We start from the raw sequence: 20,876 nt of genomic DNA on the forward strand, positions 1-20,876 counted from the left end.
GCTCCATTGACAGCCACAGGTAGCCACAGTAGCTCTCATGCACGTGCCTGGGGGCGACGCCAGCTGTGGGTCGATCCATGCCGATTTGACCCCATTGGGACACCGGCGTCTGATAGGCGCTAAACCACTTTAGTTACCGACGCTGGCGCGAAGTGGGATGCCCTCAGCCCGCCCTCCGCCGACCGAAGACGACGGGGCCTTGTCAGAATACACCGCCGACAAACGTCTACCCCTTCTTTTCCACCGAGAGGCACTTGTCAGTCCTGCCCAACAATGCATCAGACGCCAGCCCCGAGACTGCAGATCTTTTGGCTCCTCGGCCTTCATAGTGCAGCTTTTCACTCGTTTACGCCATGTTGAATATCGATTTTGAATAACGACGATACCCCGCGCGCCGTATATCTCGAATTTTGCGACATTGCAGACCGCCCCCGTAGACGTACAGACCGGCTCCCGAAAAAGGCGGATATAGAGGCGAGAGAGTAATCACGGTCGATAATGGGCGACAACACGCCGTACGTAACCATTAGGTCGCGTCGGCCCCACGACGGGAACAGCGTGAGCAGTGCAGACTCGACTGTAGGTGCTAGAGTCACGACGCAACAGTCGCGAAGAGTACACTCACAAGCTGGTAATGGCCAGTACGGGTCCAGCTCCGGTGATGCGCCACGGACCGCCACCCATGACATTAGCCGCGTGAGCTACCATGTCAAGCATCTCAACAGCTTCGCGCAGACCTTGGAAGATGTAAGTCGGTACAGTACCTCTGTCTCCGCCACTCACTAACGCCTTGTTAGTCTGCCAACCGAGCGTTCCCGAACCGGGGTAAATCGTCACAGAGATATAAGAAAGTGCAGGCTTTGCTGCTTCATTGGGGCTCGGACGACCTGTTTGTCTTGCCCGAGCTTGAGGATCTAGAACGATGCCTCCGCGAGGACTATGCTTTCAACACAGAGATATTCCCTATTCCCTCTGAGAACTCACATCTTGAGCTTATGATGCAAGTGGGGAAGTTGATCAAGGATCATGAGGCACAGGATACATTATTCTTGGTCTATTACGGCGGACACGCCAGGATAGATGAGTCGAGGCAGAGCACCTGGTGCGCGTGAGTAACATGGTCGCCTCGCAGCATGAACTGAACTAAAATCAGATAGAACACGGCATCCAGACTCACCATGGCTACAGTGGTCGGCAATCCAAACCCTGCTGGAACGTTCGGCTTCTGACGTCCTTATCCTCCTTGATTGCTGTGCTGGAGCTGCAAGCGCAACGTTTCCCAACGGCAACAGCATTACCGAAACCATCTCCGCCTCTAGTTGGGACGCCATTGCACCAGATCCGGGCCGCTACTCCTTCACCAATGCCCTCATTGAAGTGCTTCAGGAATGGAGGCTCCGTACCTTTTCTGCAGCCATGCTGCACGCCGAGGTCCTCGCCCGTTTAAAGCATCCTCGTCCCATTACTATCAATGGCAAGCTTTTCGAGGCCAGGTCAACGCCCGTTCATTTTATGATGACTACGAATCACAAGGCGCCCAGTATCGAGATGTCCCGTATTGTGCCTGCAGAAGCACGACCTCCGTCGCCACCCCAAGAGACAACGGCCAACGAAAGCGACACCACCCCTGAAGAGTTGACTGGCGGGCGGGGGCCAGGAGCACCAGTCTCAGGGGAGCCGAACGAAGACACACCCCATGTTATGATATCGCTTGCACTGGAGGATAACCAGCAGCTCGATCTCAACGCCTGGGAGACTTGGCTAGCGAGCTTTCCGGCTCTGGCCAAGTATGTCAAAGTCCAGGGGGTCTTCAAGAGTCACTCCACGCTACTTCTCCTCTCGATGCCAGTAATGGTATGGGACTTATTACCAGAGGATCATGCCACCTCCTTCGTGGCTTTCATCAGGTCGAACAATTTGATGATGCCACAGCACAAGAGGGACGACGTACAGGTTCAAGTCCCAACGAGGGTTTCGCGTGTAGAGCATGACAGACCACAGCCAGATTCTGCGTCGATGAACACCTTCTTTTCGGACACTACTTATACCTATGCCCAGACAGATAACGGCAGCATGCTGGGCCAACAGCTAGCCAACATGCGGTCCTATTCATTAGGCGAGGGGCAGTCTTCAAGGAGGGACGGCGGCGGTAGGCAATTGACAACCACGGAAGCAATCTCACCGTCGTCGTCACCACAGAGAGGTGCGGCGGGGCTGTTAAGAGTGGACAATTCCGCGACCTCCCCTACGTTACAGCGTCAGCTCTCCTGGTCCTCTCAGGCGTCATCCGAGGCGGTCATATCCAGGACGGTGATCCCCAACCAGCAGAGGAGTGCTCGAAGGACTGTGTTCCAGAACATTCCTGAGCCTCCCAAGTTCTCACAGCACGTTGAGACGCTCCTCCAACAGTACTATGAGCAGGAGCCTTTGCCCAACGACGATCAGAAGAACTTTGTTGCCTCGAACTTGGGCATCGAATTGTGGCACGTCGAGGTAAGTTCTTTCACGATTTCATGTACAAGACCATGAGCTGACTCTGCAGGCCTGGTTCCATCATCGGAGGGAAAGAGACGTCGTCTCGCAGCAATTCCAAAATCTCAAGATGGACGATTTAGCACCCAAAGCGGCCCAAGGAGCCCAAATGATCTTGCCTCACCACCTAAACAGGATTATTGAGATACTACCTCCTGGTAGGATACTACTTATCGACCTCCGGTCACCGACCGACTTTGAAAGATCTCACATTCATGGCGCAATCAACCTCCGTGCCCCCCTAAAATTCATTCAGGACGCCTCCTTCGATATGATAGAACGTGCCTTCACCGACCAGGAGAGCAGACGAAAATTCGGAGAGTGGCAATCGACCATTTGCATGGTCGTCTACGCCCGCGCCGTCGACTACTCGTGGGAGTGCCCCATCGCAGACGTTCTCTACGAGAAATTCAAGACTTGGGGCTGGACCGGCCGATGCTTTGTGCTCAAGGGCCACTACAAGGAGTTCAGCGTTTCGTACAGCAGGTCCATCGCGGGGACCAAGACGGCAAAGACGGATGAGGCCAGTGCAGTATCAACCCGCGCGGAAGCGGCAGCGACGCGCCCTGGAGATGCCCAGAACAAAGCAGCGGAGTTGGTGTCGGAGGATGACGATGACGCGGCTAGGCGGCTCCAGTACGAGGAGCTTTTGGTCCTGATTGACAGCGAGGAAGGACGGGTGAATCCGTCGACGCCCAACCCGACGGCCAGTTCAGACCGTGCGCGAGCCATGAGCCAGCATGAACAAGACCTCGAAGCCGAGTTCCGGCGTCGCGTTCCGGACCTCTACCGCAAGGCCATGGACGTCCAGGGCGCTTCCTACTCCGCTCCCGAGACGCCGGCTGCCGCCCCTGCTGCGCATGCCCAGCCAGATGTGACAGGCCAGTCCGCCACACGAAGTGACAGAACCAGGTGGCCGCGTGGCGAGAGCAGCACATACTTTCCTTCCGACACGAAAGCGCCGCTGGTAGAGTATCTCGACCGAGGTCTCTCGCGTATACGACAAGGGCCCCACACTGGGACGTCTAACGTGGCAGGCAAGAGCACCACGGCCGACACGTCTCCCGGGTTGTCGAAACTTGCCGCCGAGGGCTGTTACTTGGACTCGGGGCCGGCTGCCACGGGTCCTTCAGACGATTCTTACGTGAAGGTCAATAGGGGAGATGCGCAACAGGCACAGGCGAGCGATCCGGGTCTCGGTGGAAAAGACGGGACGAAGGACCACAACGTCGCCGTTGGGGATGAAACGCCCAAAAAGGGCCGGGGCGGTTTCCTAAACAAGGTTCTTCGGCGAGCATGATGAGTTTTAACGGCCGATGGGCCCAGCGTCGGTTCATCTCAGTTACGATCCCATTTTCCCATGATTTTTTCGGAACTTTTTTTTTTTTTTTTTACCCCCTCAGCATATCTCGCGCGCAAAAGGTATACCCCCTTTCCTCATTCATGTTTGAGATTAGAGGCAAGCAAGGACAGACGATTTATATGTTTATGTGTGTGTATGTGTGTGTGTGTGTGTGAAGTACAGATGGGTACGGATGGGCCAAGTTCAGATTCGTGGTCATTCAGGTTAGGTTAGGTTGGGTTGGGTTCGGTGTCTGGACTTTAAAAAAAAACAACATCATGGATTGCCAATGTATTGGGTTCATATGTCGGGGTTTGGTGTATACAGTGATTTCTCCCCTTGCCATTTCATCTTCATTTCCCCACCTTCATCTACTCTTTTTTTTTTGCTGAGCGCTTTCATCCGTTGTGGGCGGGAGTTGCATAATTGTTTGGAATTATAGAGTTGAGGAAGGCAGCTGCTGCGCTGGTGCTTGCTTGGAATGATGTTCGCGATCCGTCCACACCCCCTTCCCCCCTTCTTCTTCCCCTCTTCGACTTCCCAGTGCCCTTTTTTGTCACAAGAAAGAACATGACAAGGAAGACGCCTGAACCAATAAGAGTAGAGCCTAGGAGAGAGATGCGATGGAGGGGAACCCCTTCCTGACTTGCCCTGTCCCACGCCCGCTCCTCCTCCCGTCTTTTCGGGATGTTTCTGTCTGGGCTTGTCAGGCAAAAAAGCCAACTCGGACGCTGCAGCCCGTTCGTCTCGAAAGAATGTCAAATCATTGCGGATTCTCCCCCATTTGGGACGTTTCGGATCCCCAATGCTGTTGGCATCTTTCCAACCTTCCCTGTTCCCGGATGCTCGGGTATCACGTCATCCGTTATCAGTCATGACTATTTTATTTTCTGAAAGGAGACAAATAAGGTCAAACCCGAGGCGGCGTCTTGCAAGGCTCTCCCTTCCATTTTGGCTTTCTACGCCTCCATCATTTGTCAGATGGTTCAAGGAAGGCGCGAGTAGGCTATGCGGAGGGCGGAGGGAAGGGGGGATCAGTTGTTAGTGTGCAGCAGTTACAGTGCTGATCAATGATCTGTGGTGATCCGCGTTTCTCAAGTGCCGTTTTGTTTATATCACGGATACATGGGAGGTCCAGTATAGGGCTCGTAAGGCAGAAGTCAGCGAAAGGGAGCTTGCTCAGGCCCCCTCGTCCACCTCGTGGCCCGGTCCGAATATGCAAGTTTGATCCCATTCATGTGAGCGCCAAGGGGTAATCACGGCACCTTTAATCTAGATCCGTCAGGTACGGCAGCTACCTGTCGTGTCTCGAGTACCTGGTCTGATGTATGGGTGTGTATGTGTGGTGTCTGTCTGTCGACAGTCTATGGATTTATCACGGCTCACGTACTAGTACGAACAAGGACGAACGTCTGGGGGACGCTTTCTCTCTCTCCCCCAAGAAGGCATCCGAGTGCATAAGTGCGCGTGGGCGTGTGTCTGCTGCCTTCCAATGTTCTTACCGAGCTGTCAAAGCCCGACTGACCAATCTCGTCTGCCGGCAAACGAGGTATTCAGACAAGATGATCAATGACAAATTGTTTGACCGAGTGTCAAAAACGGCCGTCACTGACAGGACACGCGAGTGAGAGAGATAGATCATGGGGGTGCGTGCTGCTTGTGCATGTGTGTGACAGGAGCATTGGGCTGTCTGTGACAAACTTCACCTCAAGACTCGCAAGTGTCGTCCAGAAGAGAAAGCTGTTCAGCGAACATCGGGGCCTTCGGGCGGACTGATGTTTCTTTTCGAGACAGGTCAAAGGGTGGCGCAGTCCGCAACCCCAACGGCCTGCCAGAAATCTACAAGTTGCGACTGGCTGACGGATGTGACAAGATGGTCCCCTCGCCCCCCCTTTTCTGCCAGGTTCTGAAGGGGCGTGAGGGGTCCGTCAGAAGGGACAAGCAACGAGATCCTGTGCTCTGTACAAACCATCCCATTACGAACGAGAAAAAGAAAGTTTTAGGCTTTATCCCTGTCAGGTGGCCGAGAAGGATGGCGAGGGAACCCGAACATCGACAGAGAGTGGTTTGACAGCGGGTCATAAGTATGCAGGACATAACATCATAACGATAATCACTAGGGAAAGGGGCAAAAGAGTCCCTCGGCAGTTCGAAGTTGAAGAACCGTTGCCGATCCGTTTTGAAGGCCCAAAAAGGTTTCTGCACCAGAGAAACATCCTATGCACATGCATTTGTGCTTTGTTAATCCCATCTTTTTCAGTTTCTAGACGTGCCCCTGACTGTTCCCTTCCAAGAGCGACGTGGAAGATTATGCCAGTGTCAATCAAGCCCGTTGCCTCGCTTTCTAGGCTGGATGCAATAATGGAATGCGATTCGCTCGCCAGAAACCGTGACAGGTGCTGGGGTCCCCCTTGACCTGCCGGGGGAGGAGTCCCCGGCTTACTTGAAGTTTTGATTTTTTACCGATTTTGACAGGACGCTTGGGCCACATTAAGGCTGGGTTTACCACTAGGGACGGAGCGAGTGAGACGAGAGAGAAAAATGAGAGTCAGGGTGAGGAGCTGCCTCTGGTCCAGCTTCAATCTCTGATAGCTCTCAATCAAGCGGCCGATTGGGAGCCAAATGTCGGCTGGCCAGGATTACGTCAAGACAAGCGAGTGGAGAAATATAATCGAATTGTCATCGGTCGGACCTGCCTGTTCGGTTTCAGATATCCGGAAGCAACGCCAGAACATTGATTGGCAATTGTGCACGGCTTCCGGGACATGGTCTGCCGCGAAGCCCAGGTTTTCCTTTGGTCTTTTGTCCGCGGGGCGTGTTGACAACTTGCGAGTGGATGAGATGCTGACCGGACCCCTGGCTTCGGCCTCAGGGGCCGACCCCAAGAGGAGAGCCTTTCTGACTCCCCATTCATCCTTGCCAGTCACGCCAGTCTTGCATTCAGCGTGATGAAGGTTGCTCCCCTCTACATGGCTGATCCTTGAATAAGACTGGGAACACATTATCGGCAGAGGGCATGTTTGGACGTTAAACCTCCTATCCACCTTGCCACTCCACTCAAACTGTCCCAGTCCGATCCATCAGCGTTGGATCTGGTGGCCCCCTTGCGGCTGTCAAACTTGACAGATCCCTTTGCAATTTTGGTGGGCAGTGGGGAGTAACGCATCGATATGACTCCCATCGCCGGGGGATGGGGCTTGCGCTGAACAGCGCGAATCGCCGCGGAAGAATGACTTCATAATGGGCCCAGATATCTCGTTAAATTGTCCCTAAAGATACCTGCGTGGAGTGTTAATATAGGCTATTTTCCAATAATCTTTGTTCGATTCTTTCGACTTTGCATCGTGCGTTTGGATCTGAGCTGGACCTCATCTTGTCGTTTTGCGGATCACAGCCCTGTGCCAACCCCAAAGATCTCAACCCATTGTCTTCCAACTGGCAGCCGTTACCAACAACGATGAGGTCCAGAAAAACATGCTTCTGCTCCTGTAGGTGGAGGATACGGGGGTAAGGTGGTGACGAAATTGGAGCCGCGGCCTGTCAGCGATACTTGCACCTCATTCCCTTCACGAGCGCCCGATGTTACCGACTGAAAGACGCTCTCACCCTGGCCCTGCAACGCTAACGCTGACCATGGCTGTCACTGTGAGAGTTTGCGCTTGACGTGCGGAGCTGGAAGCGGCTGCAATGGCTGACGTTGCCGACTTGGACGAGAGTACTATACGATGTAGTACGTTTGAGTGTAACTACCGGCCGGTGGACCTTCTGGTCTCCATCTGATATGTCCGTGTCACTTCAAGGACCCAGACAAGCCAGAACGGTACTGCTGTATTCAGCACGGCTGTGTTAAGCGGCTATGTTACTTAATGAGGAGCAGCTTGCGCGACGCGACACAATACACAGGGTTGTGACAAGGGTCGCTGCTACCGCCTAAAGATCCGATCTGGGATGCTTCAGAGGGGCAAACGTTGTCACAACCGTCAATCACCAGGCACGAGTGATGGCTGCCATCGTAAAGTACCCACTGAAATCCCAGAGCTACGGGATGGTTGGACAAAATGATTTGTCTTGATCGTATGTAGAGAGTCAAATGGGGTATAGGGCTCATTTGGATGCTTGCAGCTCGTACGACATGCCTGGACATTTTTTGAGAGTGTTCGTCCAGGGCCTGGCGACGGCCTGGCAGACGGCGGTTCCCGGCCGCAAGGTGCATGGCTTCTCGGTATAACGTGAGCATCAACTTCGAGCCTGAGGACCTAACGCCGACTTACAGTTAAGCATACAGAGGAACAGGCTAGATTCCTCGAGTCAGGCCAGATCTTGCCAGATTCTTTGGTAATATGGAAATATTGGAGATTTTCTCGAAGGATGCAGCCAGTCAGGCTCCAATTTTTTTTATAAAGTGGAATCGTCAGATGGTGAAGGGCATTTCCGAACTCCGACAGTTCCGAAGCTGTTGAGTTACGCAACGAACTGGACCTGGATTCATCACCAGAACAGCCGTTCAAGTGACCTCACGTATGGTGGTGAGTCGACAGCCCATCGTAAAAGCCGAGAGTATCTTTGACATGCATATGACCTGTGAGACATCGGCCAAAGTCCGCATCTCAAAAGAATAAGGGGGAGGGGCAAACTCCGTTAGATCATTGATCATGCCAGGCTGCATCGCACTTGGCGGCACAATGCTTGAACGGGACTTGTCAAAACATTGTTGTCGATCTAGGCCGCCAAACCTCAGGAAAACTAAAGGGTTGTGCAGCCATGCTTGAAGGAGAGTCTATCTTGTCTGCTTGTTAGCGTAACAGCCTTTGCGAGTGAGAGACTTCTGTTGGCCATTCGATCTTTGATGATTGACCCGGGCCTGTGGTCCGAAGATACGGAACATAGCATAACCGAGGTAGCGATATCTGGACGCTGGCAGCTAGTCTTTAACACACACAAAAAACCTGGCACCGTAACACTAACGTGCAAAGTATTTCTTGGCCTGGCCGAGCATATTATTGGTTGCTTCAGATACCGCTCTGAACATTGACTGGGGGTAGGAGCATGCTCTTTGTCTCCTGGCGAATGCGGCTGGTATACAGGACAACATGAATACCGGTCACACGCTGCTGCATGCCTTGCTTTTGTATGACCATGTATCCAGTTGAGAGATACCTAATGCTAAGCCCCGTCAAGTTGGTTTTCTAAGGACAAGACAGGCTGGGTTTGGTGGAGAGCACATTACAGACCCATGAAACCACGGTTCCGTCCGAGACCAAATTGTTTTCTTGGGGCCACAGCAGTACGTCTAAGTATGACCTGCTTGCGACTTCTTGAAGGCAAGGAAGGGGCAGACGATCGTAAAAATCCCAACAGTTTGACTGCCCAGAGGCTCAATTTTGAAATGAGCGGGTCATTATTACAGCACATGAAGGCGGCATGCGGTTCATCCACACTCTGACAGGAGGTGATTGGGGAATGGTGGCTCGGAAATCGAGAACCTGGCCAAGATTCAATGGAGCGGTTCTCCATTCAGGGTCGTCGATGGCGGTTGGGTTTCCCGACGCAATATGCCGGATACGGTCCCTTGTCTTCCTAAAGGACCAGACCCCCGGGATTGCCAGCCAGCCCACCAGTTTAATAACCTGGAGTTTGACATGGCAAAGATAGCAGAAATTCTCTCCACTGGATGCAGCTTCTCGGCTGTTCCCCCACGCTTAAGCAAGCACCGTCTGCTGCGTGTCGCACATATTCGTATGATGGGCGACCATTTCCAATCATTTGCATGGCACAGCTGAACTTGTGTTAAGGCGTCCGTCACCTGACCTGAAAGGTATTCAGGGTGTTTCGGTAGTGAACAACGGAGCTGGATCCGAGTCGAATCGAAACGTGGAGCAGAAAGATAACTGGGTCGGTGGAACAGCGACAAGGTAGCCCTGAAAGGACCCCAGTGGGCGGGCTCTGCCGTCTCATCAATGGAAGTTGGGCCCCTTGTCTTTGACAATGGAGATCCATTTGGATGGGAACGCTCACGACGGGTAATCTTTGCTTAGTTGGGTGATTTTTGCGAATTTGACCCCTGCTTATGCGGCCGAGTGGGCCACCCAGCGATCTGGCAGCCCGGACAGACCTGGTTTCCATCGAGAAAACGAGTCCCATTTCTTTTTCCCAGACACCATGGAGCTGTCAAACGTACGATGCCATGTGTTGGTGCGTAGCAACCTGGAGTTGAATCTCCACTCCAGCGATTTTCTCATTGCCCTTTTGCATGGTAGACCGGATATGCCGCCCAACAGATAAACACAAGTACGTATCATTGACGATGGGCGATGAAAACACGACGAGCACAACAGCTACGCCACTCGCCGACATAACGATACGCAGCATCTGGGATGCAATGCAAACAGATGAAGGGAGGCTGCATCAAAGTCGATCAAATGTTCTGAAACATGAGGCGTTGAGGCGAACAGACACTCCGTGACTGATCGTTCTATTTCTGTGAAGAAAGAAAAAAAGAGGAAGGTAAAAAAAAATAGATTAAAAAAGAATGAAAAGGAAGAGAGGGGAAAAAAAGGATGAGCTATCTTTTCGGCTATGTAGTTAAAGTTCTCGGGAGGAGGTCATTTACAGCTACCTGAAGCTTGTGAGGTGCTAGAGACGGTGAATAGTGCGCGATGTGAACGCTTTTCGGGAGCAAATTCGGAGGCTACCCGTTGTGGCACAAGGTATTTTTAGGGTTGCATCGTCGAGCGCGATATACCCTGTTGCCGGTGGAGGTCAAGACACAGACCTCAGACCTGGGCCGTGTGGGTATGACAAGGCGGTCTCCACAGTAGCTCAAACTCCCCTATTGACCCTTGAATGGCGGAGGATGAGGCCAAGGTGAACTCATCGGCCGGGCGGTGTTGTGCTATGATGTTGGACAATGTGACATGGAACTTGGCGGTGATGGTTTTGGTCGGAACAATATGCAGATGGGAAGCGAGATCGATTTGTGAACGGCAGGCGGTTGTGATCGCGCGTGCCGCTGGCGTCTGCAGTGCCTCCCGATTCGATTCCAATTGCAGCTGCCGCGTGGGCCATGGCGTCGGTGAGGCGGAGGGGCTGAGGGGATTCAGAGGCGATCCAAAAAAACAGCAGTACTGGCTTATGCAGTTTGCTCGACACAATAGTGGCAGGCCAATCAGGCAGGCCTGGTGCTTGGGGCAAGCAGGCAAGCAGGCACACAGGCAAGCATCTTGCATCGTCAACAAGCAAGGGCCGGCAACTCGATTGGCATGATCGTCCAGTCCATTCTGCAGGTAGGCACGCGCTCCGGCGCACAGAACAACCAGGGTGCACAGTACTATGCTGCTAAACGTGATTAATTGATGATTAGTGATGCTGGGATTACTGGATGGCTAGCGTTGGGTCGGTGGAATAGTGTAGATCAGTCAAGCTGGTCCAGTGAATATGACAAGCACGGTGGGATCCAGGCTCTTGTCTAAAATGAAGAGATTGTCACTGGGCAGCAATTAGAGTGGCTTTCCCCTGAGGCGTCGTAGAACGATCATGGACGTCTTCTTGACGGAGCTCGGCCCCCGAGTCCAGATCAGCATCAGGCCTTGTTTGTGTCAACGCGCAGTCAGTGGCGTCCAGTATCTGGACAGCACAACACGACAGTTAGCCAGGCGGGTAAATCAGCGACGGCGGCGGAGAAAGCTCCTTCGAGCAGACGTCTCTTCCATCGCTCCAGTAGCGAGGACCGAGTGAACAGCCTTAAAGGATCTTTAACATCGAGACTGGCCCGAATTCGAAACAGCACTGGGCAGTTGGTTGGCTCTGTGCGTGAACCGGAAGATAACCGCGATTGACCGGCTGGCGAAGTTGGGAGGGATGTGCGCTATGCATTGTGCAGTGTGCGTGAGGGATATGGGTGTTTGTGTAGCTTGGAGGACTCCGTACCTCTCACTCATCCGCCAGTCAAGCTGGACGGGTCCTCTAGGATTGAGAAGTACGAGTGCGAGCTCAAGGCTCGTATGTACGTGCGGCATTTGTGGGTGCGTAGGCATATGTGTGGCCCAGCTGGTACCCATCTGGTACCAATCTGCAGGATGGATTGTTGTCTCCTTTTGTCAGATGTCATATCGGAAAACGTTGTTGGCGGATATTCACAGCAGTTGGCAAGTCCAGGTCTACGGCACCGGTGAGAGGAAGAGGAAGGGATCTGGTAGGGGCGGCCAGCAAATGGGAATCTATGGATCGGAGAACTGAGGGGCTGGAAAGGAGTCAGAGCCAATGGGAAGAGTCCTTTGGCAGGGGTTGTTCCCCCCCAAAGACTTTTGAGAGACAGGCAAGGAGCAACTTTTGCAGTTGCACATTTGCTTTCGCTTGATAGGCGAAGATTTCAATCAATCCTCTTCATTCCCGAGATAGAAAGTGGGCCTGTTGACGCCGCTCATGCCTAACCTTCACTTCATTGAAATGCCCATACTAATTAAGACATATTTAGGGGTCATTCTTTCTCTCCTAGGAAGAAAAGACCTAGAATCTCGCCTCTTGAGGCAAGTCGGAATTGCACCGGACCAAGCTCAGGTAAAATTACAAATCTATTTTCCTCCCTGTATTCTCCACAAGACGCAGGCCGTCGGGAGGTGCCCGGATGCCAAGTGACACCCGGCGCGGGCTCAGGACGTGACGGCGTGCGGCACTCCAGGCTTATTTTGGAAGATATGGGGGGGTGGCCTATGGCGTGCGATGGCCCTTGGGGCAAGGTGTAGCAGAACCTAGCGCATCTGCCCGTCGCTGTCCTTTTGGAGCCAGGTGTGTCAGGCTGCTGGGCCCGCTGTCGTTGGCTTAGGGAAAGACAAGATGAGGTATGGAAAGCATCTACGAAGACGTACTAGCCCAGGCGACCTTGTCTGCTTGTGTCTTATTGATTCCAAGTCTAGTTATTTTTGGGGGTAGGAACAAAAAAAAAGGGCTAGCGGGAGGGGGATAGGAGGGGGAAAAAAAAAATAGCAAGCGCAGTGTTGGCAATGACACCTCTGTAGTTCTCTCCCCTTCAATTCCAACCCGCGTATCCACTTTTGACCTTAATGAGGACTTGTCATTATCTCCACAGTTCAATCAGCGCTGAGGGGAAGGAGAAGGCAACAATGGCACTCTGATGTGACTATGACTCTGACTATGACTGAGACCTTCTTGCACCCTATTGACTAGAATGCATAACCCAATGCAGATGCCATCTAATGAATATGCATTCCGATCGCCTTGACCATGAGGTAGCCAGCACCTCGGCTCCAGCGCTTGACCGGGCAAGGCTCAAGCACCCCCAAGTACACTCATCGCCACACCCCCTCCCTTTGGAATTCTCTTCATCCGCTTAAGCCATGGATTCCATGTGAGCGGGAGAGCCAACAGCCATGTGAAGGGCTGGGCAATGGGAACTGGCTCAGAGACACGCAGTTCCAGATGAAGACCAGTACAGTATTCCGAGGGGATCAGGTTGATTGGGTGAGCCAACAACGACGCATATTTCTACTACGTATCGCCCACCCCTCGATCAAGCAGATGCTTATCATCAAGAAACTTCCGGCCCCACCCCGGTCTGTCCCTCAAAGTCGGGATGATTCTTGGAGTTGGACACATTAGCCACGCGCAGCAGCAAACATGCTGTCACCTCGGGTATGTTGAGACAAGCCAGTGATAGTCAGTCTACGTACTAGCAGTGAGATCCCGTGTGAATGTGCCCTGTCGCTTGGTACTTTGGCGTGCTTGGCTTTCTTCACCTGAAGGCCCGCTGTCTTAGCTACCAGCCAGCATGCCCAGGCACGTACGGTGTGCTGTCAAGCGAGCTTGGCTTTGTTACGGCCGCAAGCTAAAGTAAAAACAATAATACATGGTAGTAGAGAAGGGGACGAAATACATTAAGATTAAAGTATAAGTGAGCATATAGCCAGCAGGGAAAAACAACGATCCATGCACCAGAACGCCACCGCACGCCTATGATGCTGACCGTTGGCTGGTGGCTTGCTCAAGCTGTCGTTTATTCCCCAGCCCTGGCACTGGGACACGGACAGGTGACCTTGTGGCATTGGCCGCTCTCAGCGCTGGGAGAGGCCGTTGTACCGCCGGAGGATCGGTACCTGCAGTGGTTCCAGAGTCCGGCTGGTTGCTCTGGCCGAGATGCTAGAGTAGCGCCCCTGCCGAGAGGGGGGATCTCCTTGTTGTCAACCAACAATGAAGCACGCACAGTTACATGGAATAACAAGAAGGTCTACAAAGGAAACAAAGTAGAAAAATAGAAGTAAATTGAAAATGAAAATGTCTTGTACGGGTAGCCGAAGGATGCGAGTTGATTCAAGGTTCGTTGATGTAACAAGGCTCGGGTTTGCTCTGCTCTTATCGCCTTATCAAACAAAACAATAGCAAGGGGGGTTTTAGAGGGACCTTGATACCGTCGACCGTCCGCTGCCATGACCAGAATGCGATCACGCTGTATCTCGTTGAAAGCAAGCCAGCCAGTCAGGGGCCGCCGTACTCGAGGCTAAGGTAATCGAAACTGTCGACCCAAAGAACCAGTGCGCTAGCGACGTGCAGCTGTATGTTTGGCACGTCTCAGATCGCCTTTCACAGCACAGGTGCAAGGTCTCTAACAAGAGTCACTCTCCTTCCTGACAAAGACCACATACTACTACCACTACTACTGCACACCTTCAACCTCGGACGTCAAGCTCACGATACAACCGTGGCCCCTGCCATCCATCAGTCAGCACCCGGGCTTCCGTCTCTCCTTGTCTCCCCTTTCCTGCCCCTCCCCCCTTCCCTTTGGGTGTGATGTGTACCACCGTTCCGACGGAAACCCCAACTCAACTTTCTCGTGGCGCAGCAACTTGAGGCGACACTTGACAAGGTGCCCATCATGACAGATCCTGAGGAGCCAATCGCAATTCAGGCTCGCGTTTGACAACCTGAGCAATCCCATCTTGCTTCCGATCGACCTCAGATTAACCATAGCATGGCAGCCCCAGACAACCAATCGCAATTCTCGTTTACCTAGATATCGACACGAACCTTCCAGCCCCTGAAGCTGTCATGCACACACCTTGGCTTGTTTCTGGGACCTGTCAAAGAATGGTGAGCAGAAAATTCCTCGTCGGACCCCAGGCGATGGTTTTTGACGCAAGGATTTTGCCACGGCCGCCAGGGCAAAACAGTGATGCTACTCGGAACCTGCCACTTCCTTCCAGCCACAGCTCCAATCAATTGTGGTACCGACCGGGGGCCACAGGATCACCGCGGTAGATCTACGTTTTTGACAGCTCTCCCTCGCTCGGGCGGCTTCGGCTCCGGAGGGTTACTGCCCGCCTTCCTGCCCCTTCCCTGCGACGGACGACGAGACAGGCCCAAAGACCACAAGAGGGAAAGGGAGAGGGAAAGATGGACAGAATCGCTTAACTCGGTCCTTGCTCGAACTGAGGCTTGATCGTTAGGGCGCGCCACACTCTCATCCTGTTAGCCCAGCTACCCTAAAAAAGCATCTTTACCAAAAGTCGAAACGGTAGTCACTACAGTCTTGGCCACATTGTCCTTAGTCCTGACGAATGACTCGGCGCTTCTTCCGGCCTCAAAAAGATGCTGATTAAAGTGGTGGCGTTTGAACGAAGCATTCCGCCATCTCGGATGCTGACAAGAAACGGGAGCCGCATGACTTCGGGTACCTTCTACCCTCTTGTGGGGAGGGAAGGGAGAGGCGGAAAGAGAGGGATGAGGGAACAAAAGTTACATCTGTCAAAGTTTGATCGCCACCAATCGCAGAGCAGCAACTCTGCTCAACTGGTCTCCAGCCTTCAGATATGAATCAAGGCCTGCAAACACTTCCAGATAAGGCAAATGTCAGAACGATCCGATAATGACCAGACATGTGGCCCGTCAATGGGGGTAGCCGCACCGCACCGCATGCGTCGCACGCAACTCTACTCGTTCCAAAACACTCGGACGGAAGAAAAGCATCCAATGATGATTGATGTTTCAGTCTGCATCGGTTGTCCTTGGGTCGACTCGCCTTGACTTTTCCCCGTTGTTGACAAGCACAGCCTCCGCCATCGAAGGTTATGGTCGAAGCATCAGAGCCATATTTGACGACTAGGCGTTATTTCCCATCATAACACCATGTGCACAAGACACACCTACGGGTTTGTTGTTCTGAGCATTGTCACATATGTCACCTGCAACCAGACGACTGATGATTCGCTTGACTGGTGAAGAGGAAGAATGATTGCTCCGGAAAGACTCGTGCGCAAGGTTAAGAATCATCCATCTTAGGAATCTTCAATCTACAGCCTGGGAGGGGTGCCTGAATCGTGTTCCCGCGCTTTAATCCATCGCCAGTCTCGCGCGGCAATGTCAAATACCTGCAAACCTGTGACACTCGCGGACCTGGTGAGGTACTGCACAAATTTCGATACTCGAATAGCGTTAGAATTGGGCTGAAGGGGGTGTGTCAGCGGCGGATGGCATAGCCGCTCTAGCGCACAACTCAACTTTGCTGTGCTTCTTCCCATCGAGGAGGCTTCCGGACCCGCCTTATTGTTTTGGGATGGCTGACGGGCAGAAATTTCGAAAGGGGGGGGCGTGTGAATGGGATCGATGGCAGACAAGCAGGGGAGCGCCGTCACGTCAGGGCCGCCCTGGCTGGTCTGGCTGACCCTCGTCCGTCCAGGCTCTGGCCCCCCTCCCATCCGCCTAAACATCCCATCCGTCTGTCTACCTTATCCACAAGCACACACAGCACATACCATACACAAATGCATATGTTCTCACACACAATGGCATACGGGCTCGAACCGGAACTTCAGCAACCAGTAGCAAAATAAATGCAGCTACTACAGTGATTGTAACACCACATCGTTTACCCTTGACTAGGAGTACCGTTCTTGTCAATATGTCTCCAATGTCATGATATACACGACGTGTCCCAGATCAAGGTTGTCTCACTCCCTGACCATGTGCACAAAAGGAAACAACAGGGATTTGCAGAACCAACGGCGCCTCACCGAAAGGCGGGCACGAGCGATGAATTCCTTCGACTGTGAACGTTCAAGCTGATATGGATATGTCCAAAAAAAAAAAAATCGAATGCCCGAGAGCCCTGCTAGGCCTTCTAGCTGGTGATCAGCTTCCCGAAGCCGCCACATCCAGGGATCACGGACGTCAACTAAACTTGGTATGAAGTTCAGGATAATTCAGGACTTGCCAGCGTCTTCTATTTTGGAACATCGAGCTCAGTTGGTAGCCCGTTGAAAGGTTGTTTTGTTTTTTTATTTTTACTTTTGTGATTGTAGGGCGTCATCTTGGGGGGGATGAGGACTATTCCGGGTGACTGCACCACCGTCTTGGACATTCAAGGACCGGACCGGGTCCCTCGCCGCGTTCGGTGAGATCCATGTTTCTCATCGGCATTGGTATGGAAACTGTTCTTGAGTGTAATCTACCATGAATCGGTTCTATATTGGCCGCATCTCCGGTTTCTCAATTTCGCTGATTATACTCCTATTGGGAAATTTGGCAGTGAAGACCTCGCTTTTCTCGGCAGGCACCGACACGTTAGGGAGCAAAGTTTGGGACCAGACCGTCAATGCTGCTCGCTTTCTGCTACTTTGTTTTGTGCCAATTTGCATATCTTCGTTTCTACTGCATGCTAGCAATTCCCTCACCAGCTCACCAGATCTGACGGCGGCCAGAGCGTTACAGACAATTAAGCAGGCTTGGCTTGGAAGGGCGAGGTAACTTGACGCCAGCGCGTCAGTTGCATATGTAATGGCACGTTGGATAGTCAGTCGTTGGAGTAATGCAGCGCCATTGAATATCTCCATATCCGCCAGCGTCCCCCCCTTCGGGCAATTTCATCTACATCACAACCGTCCTGGTCCGGGTGGAAACCATGGGAAGCCCTTGGGGGGGATAGGGGGGGGGGGTGCAAGTCGACCCCTGCCCACAGACACACTACAATTACCTAGTGGCTCTTTTCGTGTCACTGTTAGGCAGGCTAGTGCTTCTCCCATCTTTCCACTCTCCTTCTCACATCCTGGTCGACCTCGTCGTTCAGACCCCTATCCATGCTGTTGTCCTGCTGGACATATCCCAGTGCCACCATGAGCCTAGCATATCAGTCCGTTGCACGCCAGTAGAGACGCCACCTAAGCATCCTAGGAGTAGGCCCTGATGGGTGTGGGTACGGACGGCGTGGTCTACGACCCTGGTCGAGATGGGCAATCCTCTTCTTGTTCCTCATCGACGGCTGCTTGTACCCTGATCGTCCTCCTCGCCATGCCACCCATGCCCATGCCTCGCAGCTCTGGGCTAGTTCAGGTTTAGTCTCTGCCGTCAAAACCGTCCTCCCTCCCCCACATCAGCAAAGGCCTCGTTCCCAGATACATACAAGGCATTAAGCATCCGTGGGCTGTGCGCACCTCTACTCCTTCTCCAACTTCACCTTGCTCAACGCCTCCCACGGTCAGATTCACTCAAGAACCTACTAGTTGGGGCTCTTTCGTCTGAGGCTGGTTCGTGTCAGTTTCAGTGTGTTCAAATCACCGTCTTAATTTGTCCAATTTGGCCCTTCGCCGGGTCCTCCTCCTCGACACTTCTCTCCCATTTCCTATTTTGGCACCACATCTGTGCACCTCCCACCGTTAATCCACCTTACCTCTGCCTGCCCTGCACAACAGAAACCTCCCCCAGACCTCAAAGATATACAAAAGGACTGCCATCCCACCTTGCATCCAACTCGACCACTACCGACCATCATCCCATTCGAGCTGTTTGTTGATTCAGAAGAACGGCTGGGACCACCTGACTACATCAGCATCCTTTTATTGCTTCTATTTCTCTACGCCTGTCGTTGACGAGCAATACTATATCAACTCCGTTCAAAGTAGCCGTCGAATTCAGCTTTCGATCAAGCAACCTGCAGAAGCATTATCCTCGACGTGCCATTTCTCAAATACTTGGCTGGACCGACATTGGTATGGTGGCCTTCTGATACAAAGCCAACCAAGTCCATCTAGCTGACAGAAACAGTCCTTGTCCGCCGTGCGGCTTCAGTTTACGAGCCCACCACTCATTTTTTCTATTCCCTCTCACTTTACAAAGGGTTTAGCCTTCAGTGCTACATCCGCAACAGCCGTGTTTTAAAGACATTCATTTCCAAGAGAGAATACTGCACAAGATGTCTATGCTTGCCATGGCTGCCCCATCCCCCCATTCAGCGTTCAAGTCCTACCCCTGGGACGGGGGCAGGTCTTCCACAGCTGACTATGCCACGCGCCCTCGCACTGAGCCGGAAAGAATCGCCCTTCCCTCCATCCGTCAGGTTTGTAGCCCGTCTTGACATTGTTGAGCTCTCCCAAAGCTGACAGACATCAGGCCATCCCAGAGCTTCACCTTCGTCTCCAGCCGCAAGAGGCATCAACCACGAGAACCACTTCCTCCAACACATCGCCAACAGTGGGATTCGCTGGTGTAATGACGCCTCCAGAGTATGTTCACTCGCCAAACTCTAACAAGAGGAGGAGACTTTCAATCGACGAGGAGCAAGAAAGCGAGAGAGTCAGCCGCGTACCTAGACTCTATGAGAGCCCTGCTCGTATTCCTCAACGCCAGATTTCCCCACCAGCGCCCTCTCGTGCGGCGACTGAAAGCTGGACCGGCTCCGCAAGAACCAGCCCTTACATGTCTTCATCTGGCATGCCCTCCATGCGATCCCCCGCCATGGAGGTCAATGAGCGCCCTGAGATTCGCCCGACGCTCCCCAGTCTTCCTCCCATGAACTTCTCTGAGCGGGAGTCGATCCCCATGCAGCGTGTTCGTGGACACTCTCAGGACGAGTTCCAGCCCATCCGTCCCTCTCTGGGTATGCCTTCCGGTCACATGGTCGAGCCTGCCCCTGCCTACCGCGCCAGCGGTTACGCCTACGGATACCACCACCCCAGCCGCGTTCAGTCTCTATCTCTTGGTTCAATTCACCCGTTTGACCGTACACCTTTCTCTGCTGCTGGCTACGGCCACTACCCTGAATTCATGCGCATTGGTGAACTTGGCGCTATGGGCATGCACGGCGACAGCAAGCAACGCAAGCGTCGCGGCAACCTGCCCAAGGAGACGACTGACAAGCTTCGTGCGTGGTTCGTGGCTCACCTGCATCACCCATACCCTACCGAGGATGAGAAGCAGGAGCTTATGCGCCAGACTGGTCTGCAGATGAGTAAGTTTACACTTTCCGAAACCGTTAGACTCTCTTTGGGGCCAAACGCTAATTTTTTTCGCCTTCAACAGACCAGATCTCCAACTGGTTCATCAACGCGCGGCGCCGGCAGCTGCCCACCATGATCAGCAACGCCCGTGCTGAGTCCGACGCCATGTCTAGCCGCAGCGGCGAGAGCAAGATCCTGCCATCGACAGAGCGTGCCGACTATGGCGACAGCAAACGCTCCAGCGTTCCCCTCAGTGACGGAGAGGCCTTTGATGAGGACCTCGAGGGCCTGAAGCAGCGGCGCTCGGCGCACATCAAGAGGGGGAGCATCTAGACGCCCCACGATCATCAAAAGACAAAGAAACCGCGAAAAGCCCACGAATCATTTATCAACCAAACAAAAAAGAATTCATACCAGACCAAATTATCTTTAACGACGAACTACGATCGGACCTGACGCGAGACAAAAACAAAAAACGGCACCAGGGGAAACACTAATATTCATGAGCTGTATAAAAATACCACGGGCGCGCGGCAGCAACGCTTACCGCCACCCACTCTATTTTCTATGTCAACTGTACCTATGGGGATAATGTATTCTTATTCAATCCACAACAAAGGGTTTATTGGGGGAAAGGCGATTCACTCTGGGGGGGCTATTGGGGAACTGACTGGGGATGGTGGGCAGACAAATGCATTCACAGAGACAAAGAGTTATCTTGGGCATCTTGGTCAACTTTTTCACATTTGGGGTTAATCTGCTTGTGTTTTTCTGGAGCTTTTCTT

At 52.9% G+C, this 20,876-nt stretch overlaps 3 protein-coding genes across 3 annotated transcripts; 2 read left to right on the forward strand and 1 right to left on the reverse strand.

Moving 5' to 3' along the window:
• Positions 1–498: 498 nt before the first annotated feature.
• Positions 499–3,832, forward strand: CTRU02_213681 (tyrosine-protein phosphatase non-receptor type 6; the record flags this gene model as incomplete). Its single annotated transcript, XM_036729984.1, has 4 exons — positions 499–747; positions 798–1,108; positions 1,158–2,493; positions 2,543–3,832. 4 exons carry the CDS (start codon positions 499–501, stop codon positions 3,830–3,832), a joined length of 3,186 nt encoding a protein of 1,061 aa, XP_036578245.1.
• Positions 3,833–10,744: 6,912 nt separating this feature from the next.
• On the reverse strand, positions 10,745–10,939 carry CTRU02_213682 (uncharacterized protein; the record flags this gene model as incomplete). Its single annotated transcript, XM_036729983.1, has 1 exon — positions 10,745–10,939. The coding sequence occupies one exon, from the start codon at positions 10,937–10,939 to the stop codon at positions 10,745–10,747; it is 195 nt and encodes a 64-aa protein (XP_036578244.1).
• Positions 10,940–19,067: 8,128 nt separating this feature from the next.
• Positions 19,068–20,424, forward strand: CTRU02_213683 (homeodomain-containing protein; the record flags this gene model as incomplete). Its single annotated transcript, XM_036729982.1, has 3 exons — positions 19,068–19,211; positions 19,265–20,102; positions 20,174–20,424. 3 exons carry the CDS (start codon positions 19,068–19,070, stop codon positions 20,422–20,424), a joined length of 1,233 nt encoding a protein of 410 aa, XP_036578243.1.
• Between the last annotated feature and the right edge of the window lie 452 nt (positions 20,425–20,876).

This window comes from Colletotrichum truncatum (assembly GCF_014235925.2).
Source record: "Colletotrichum truncatum strain CMES1059 chromosome Unknown Contig_0010, whole genome shotgun sequence".
In the NCBI taxonomy this organism is placed as follows: domain Eukaryota; kingdom Fungi; phylum Ascomycota; class Sordariomycetes; order Glomerellales; family Glomerellaceae; genus Colletotrichum; species Colletotrichum truncatum.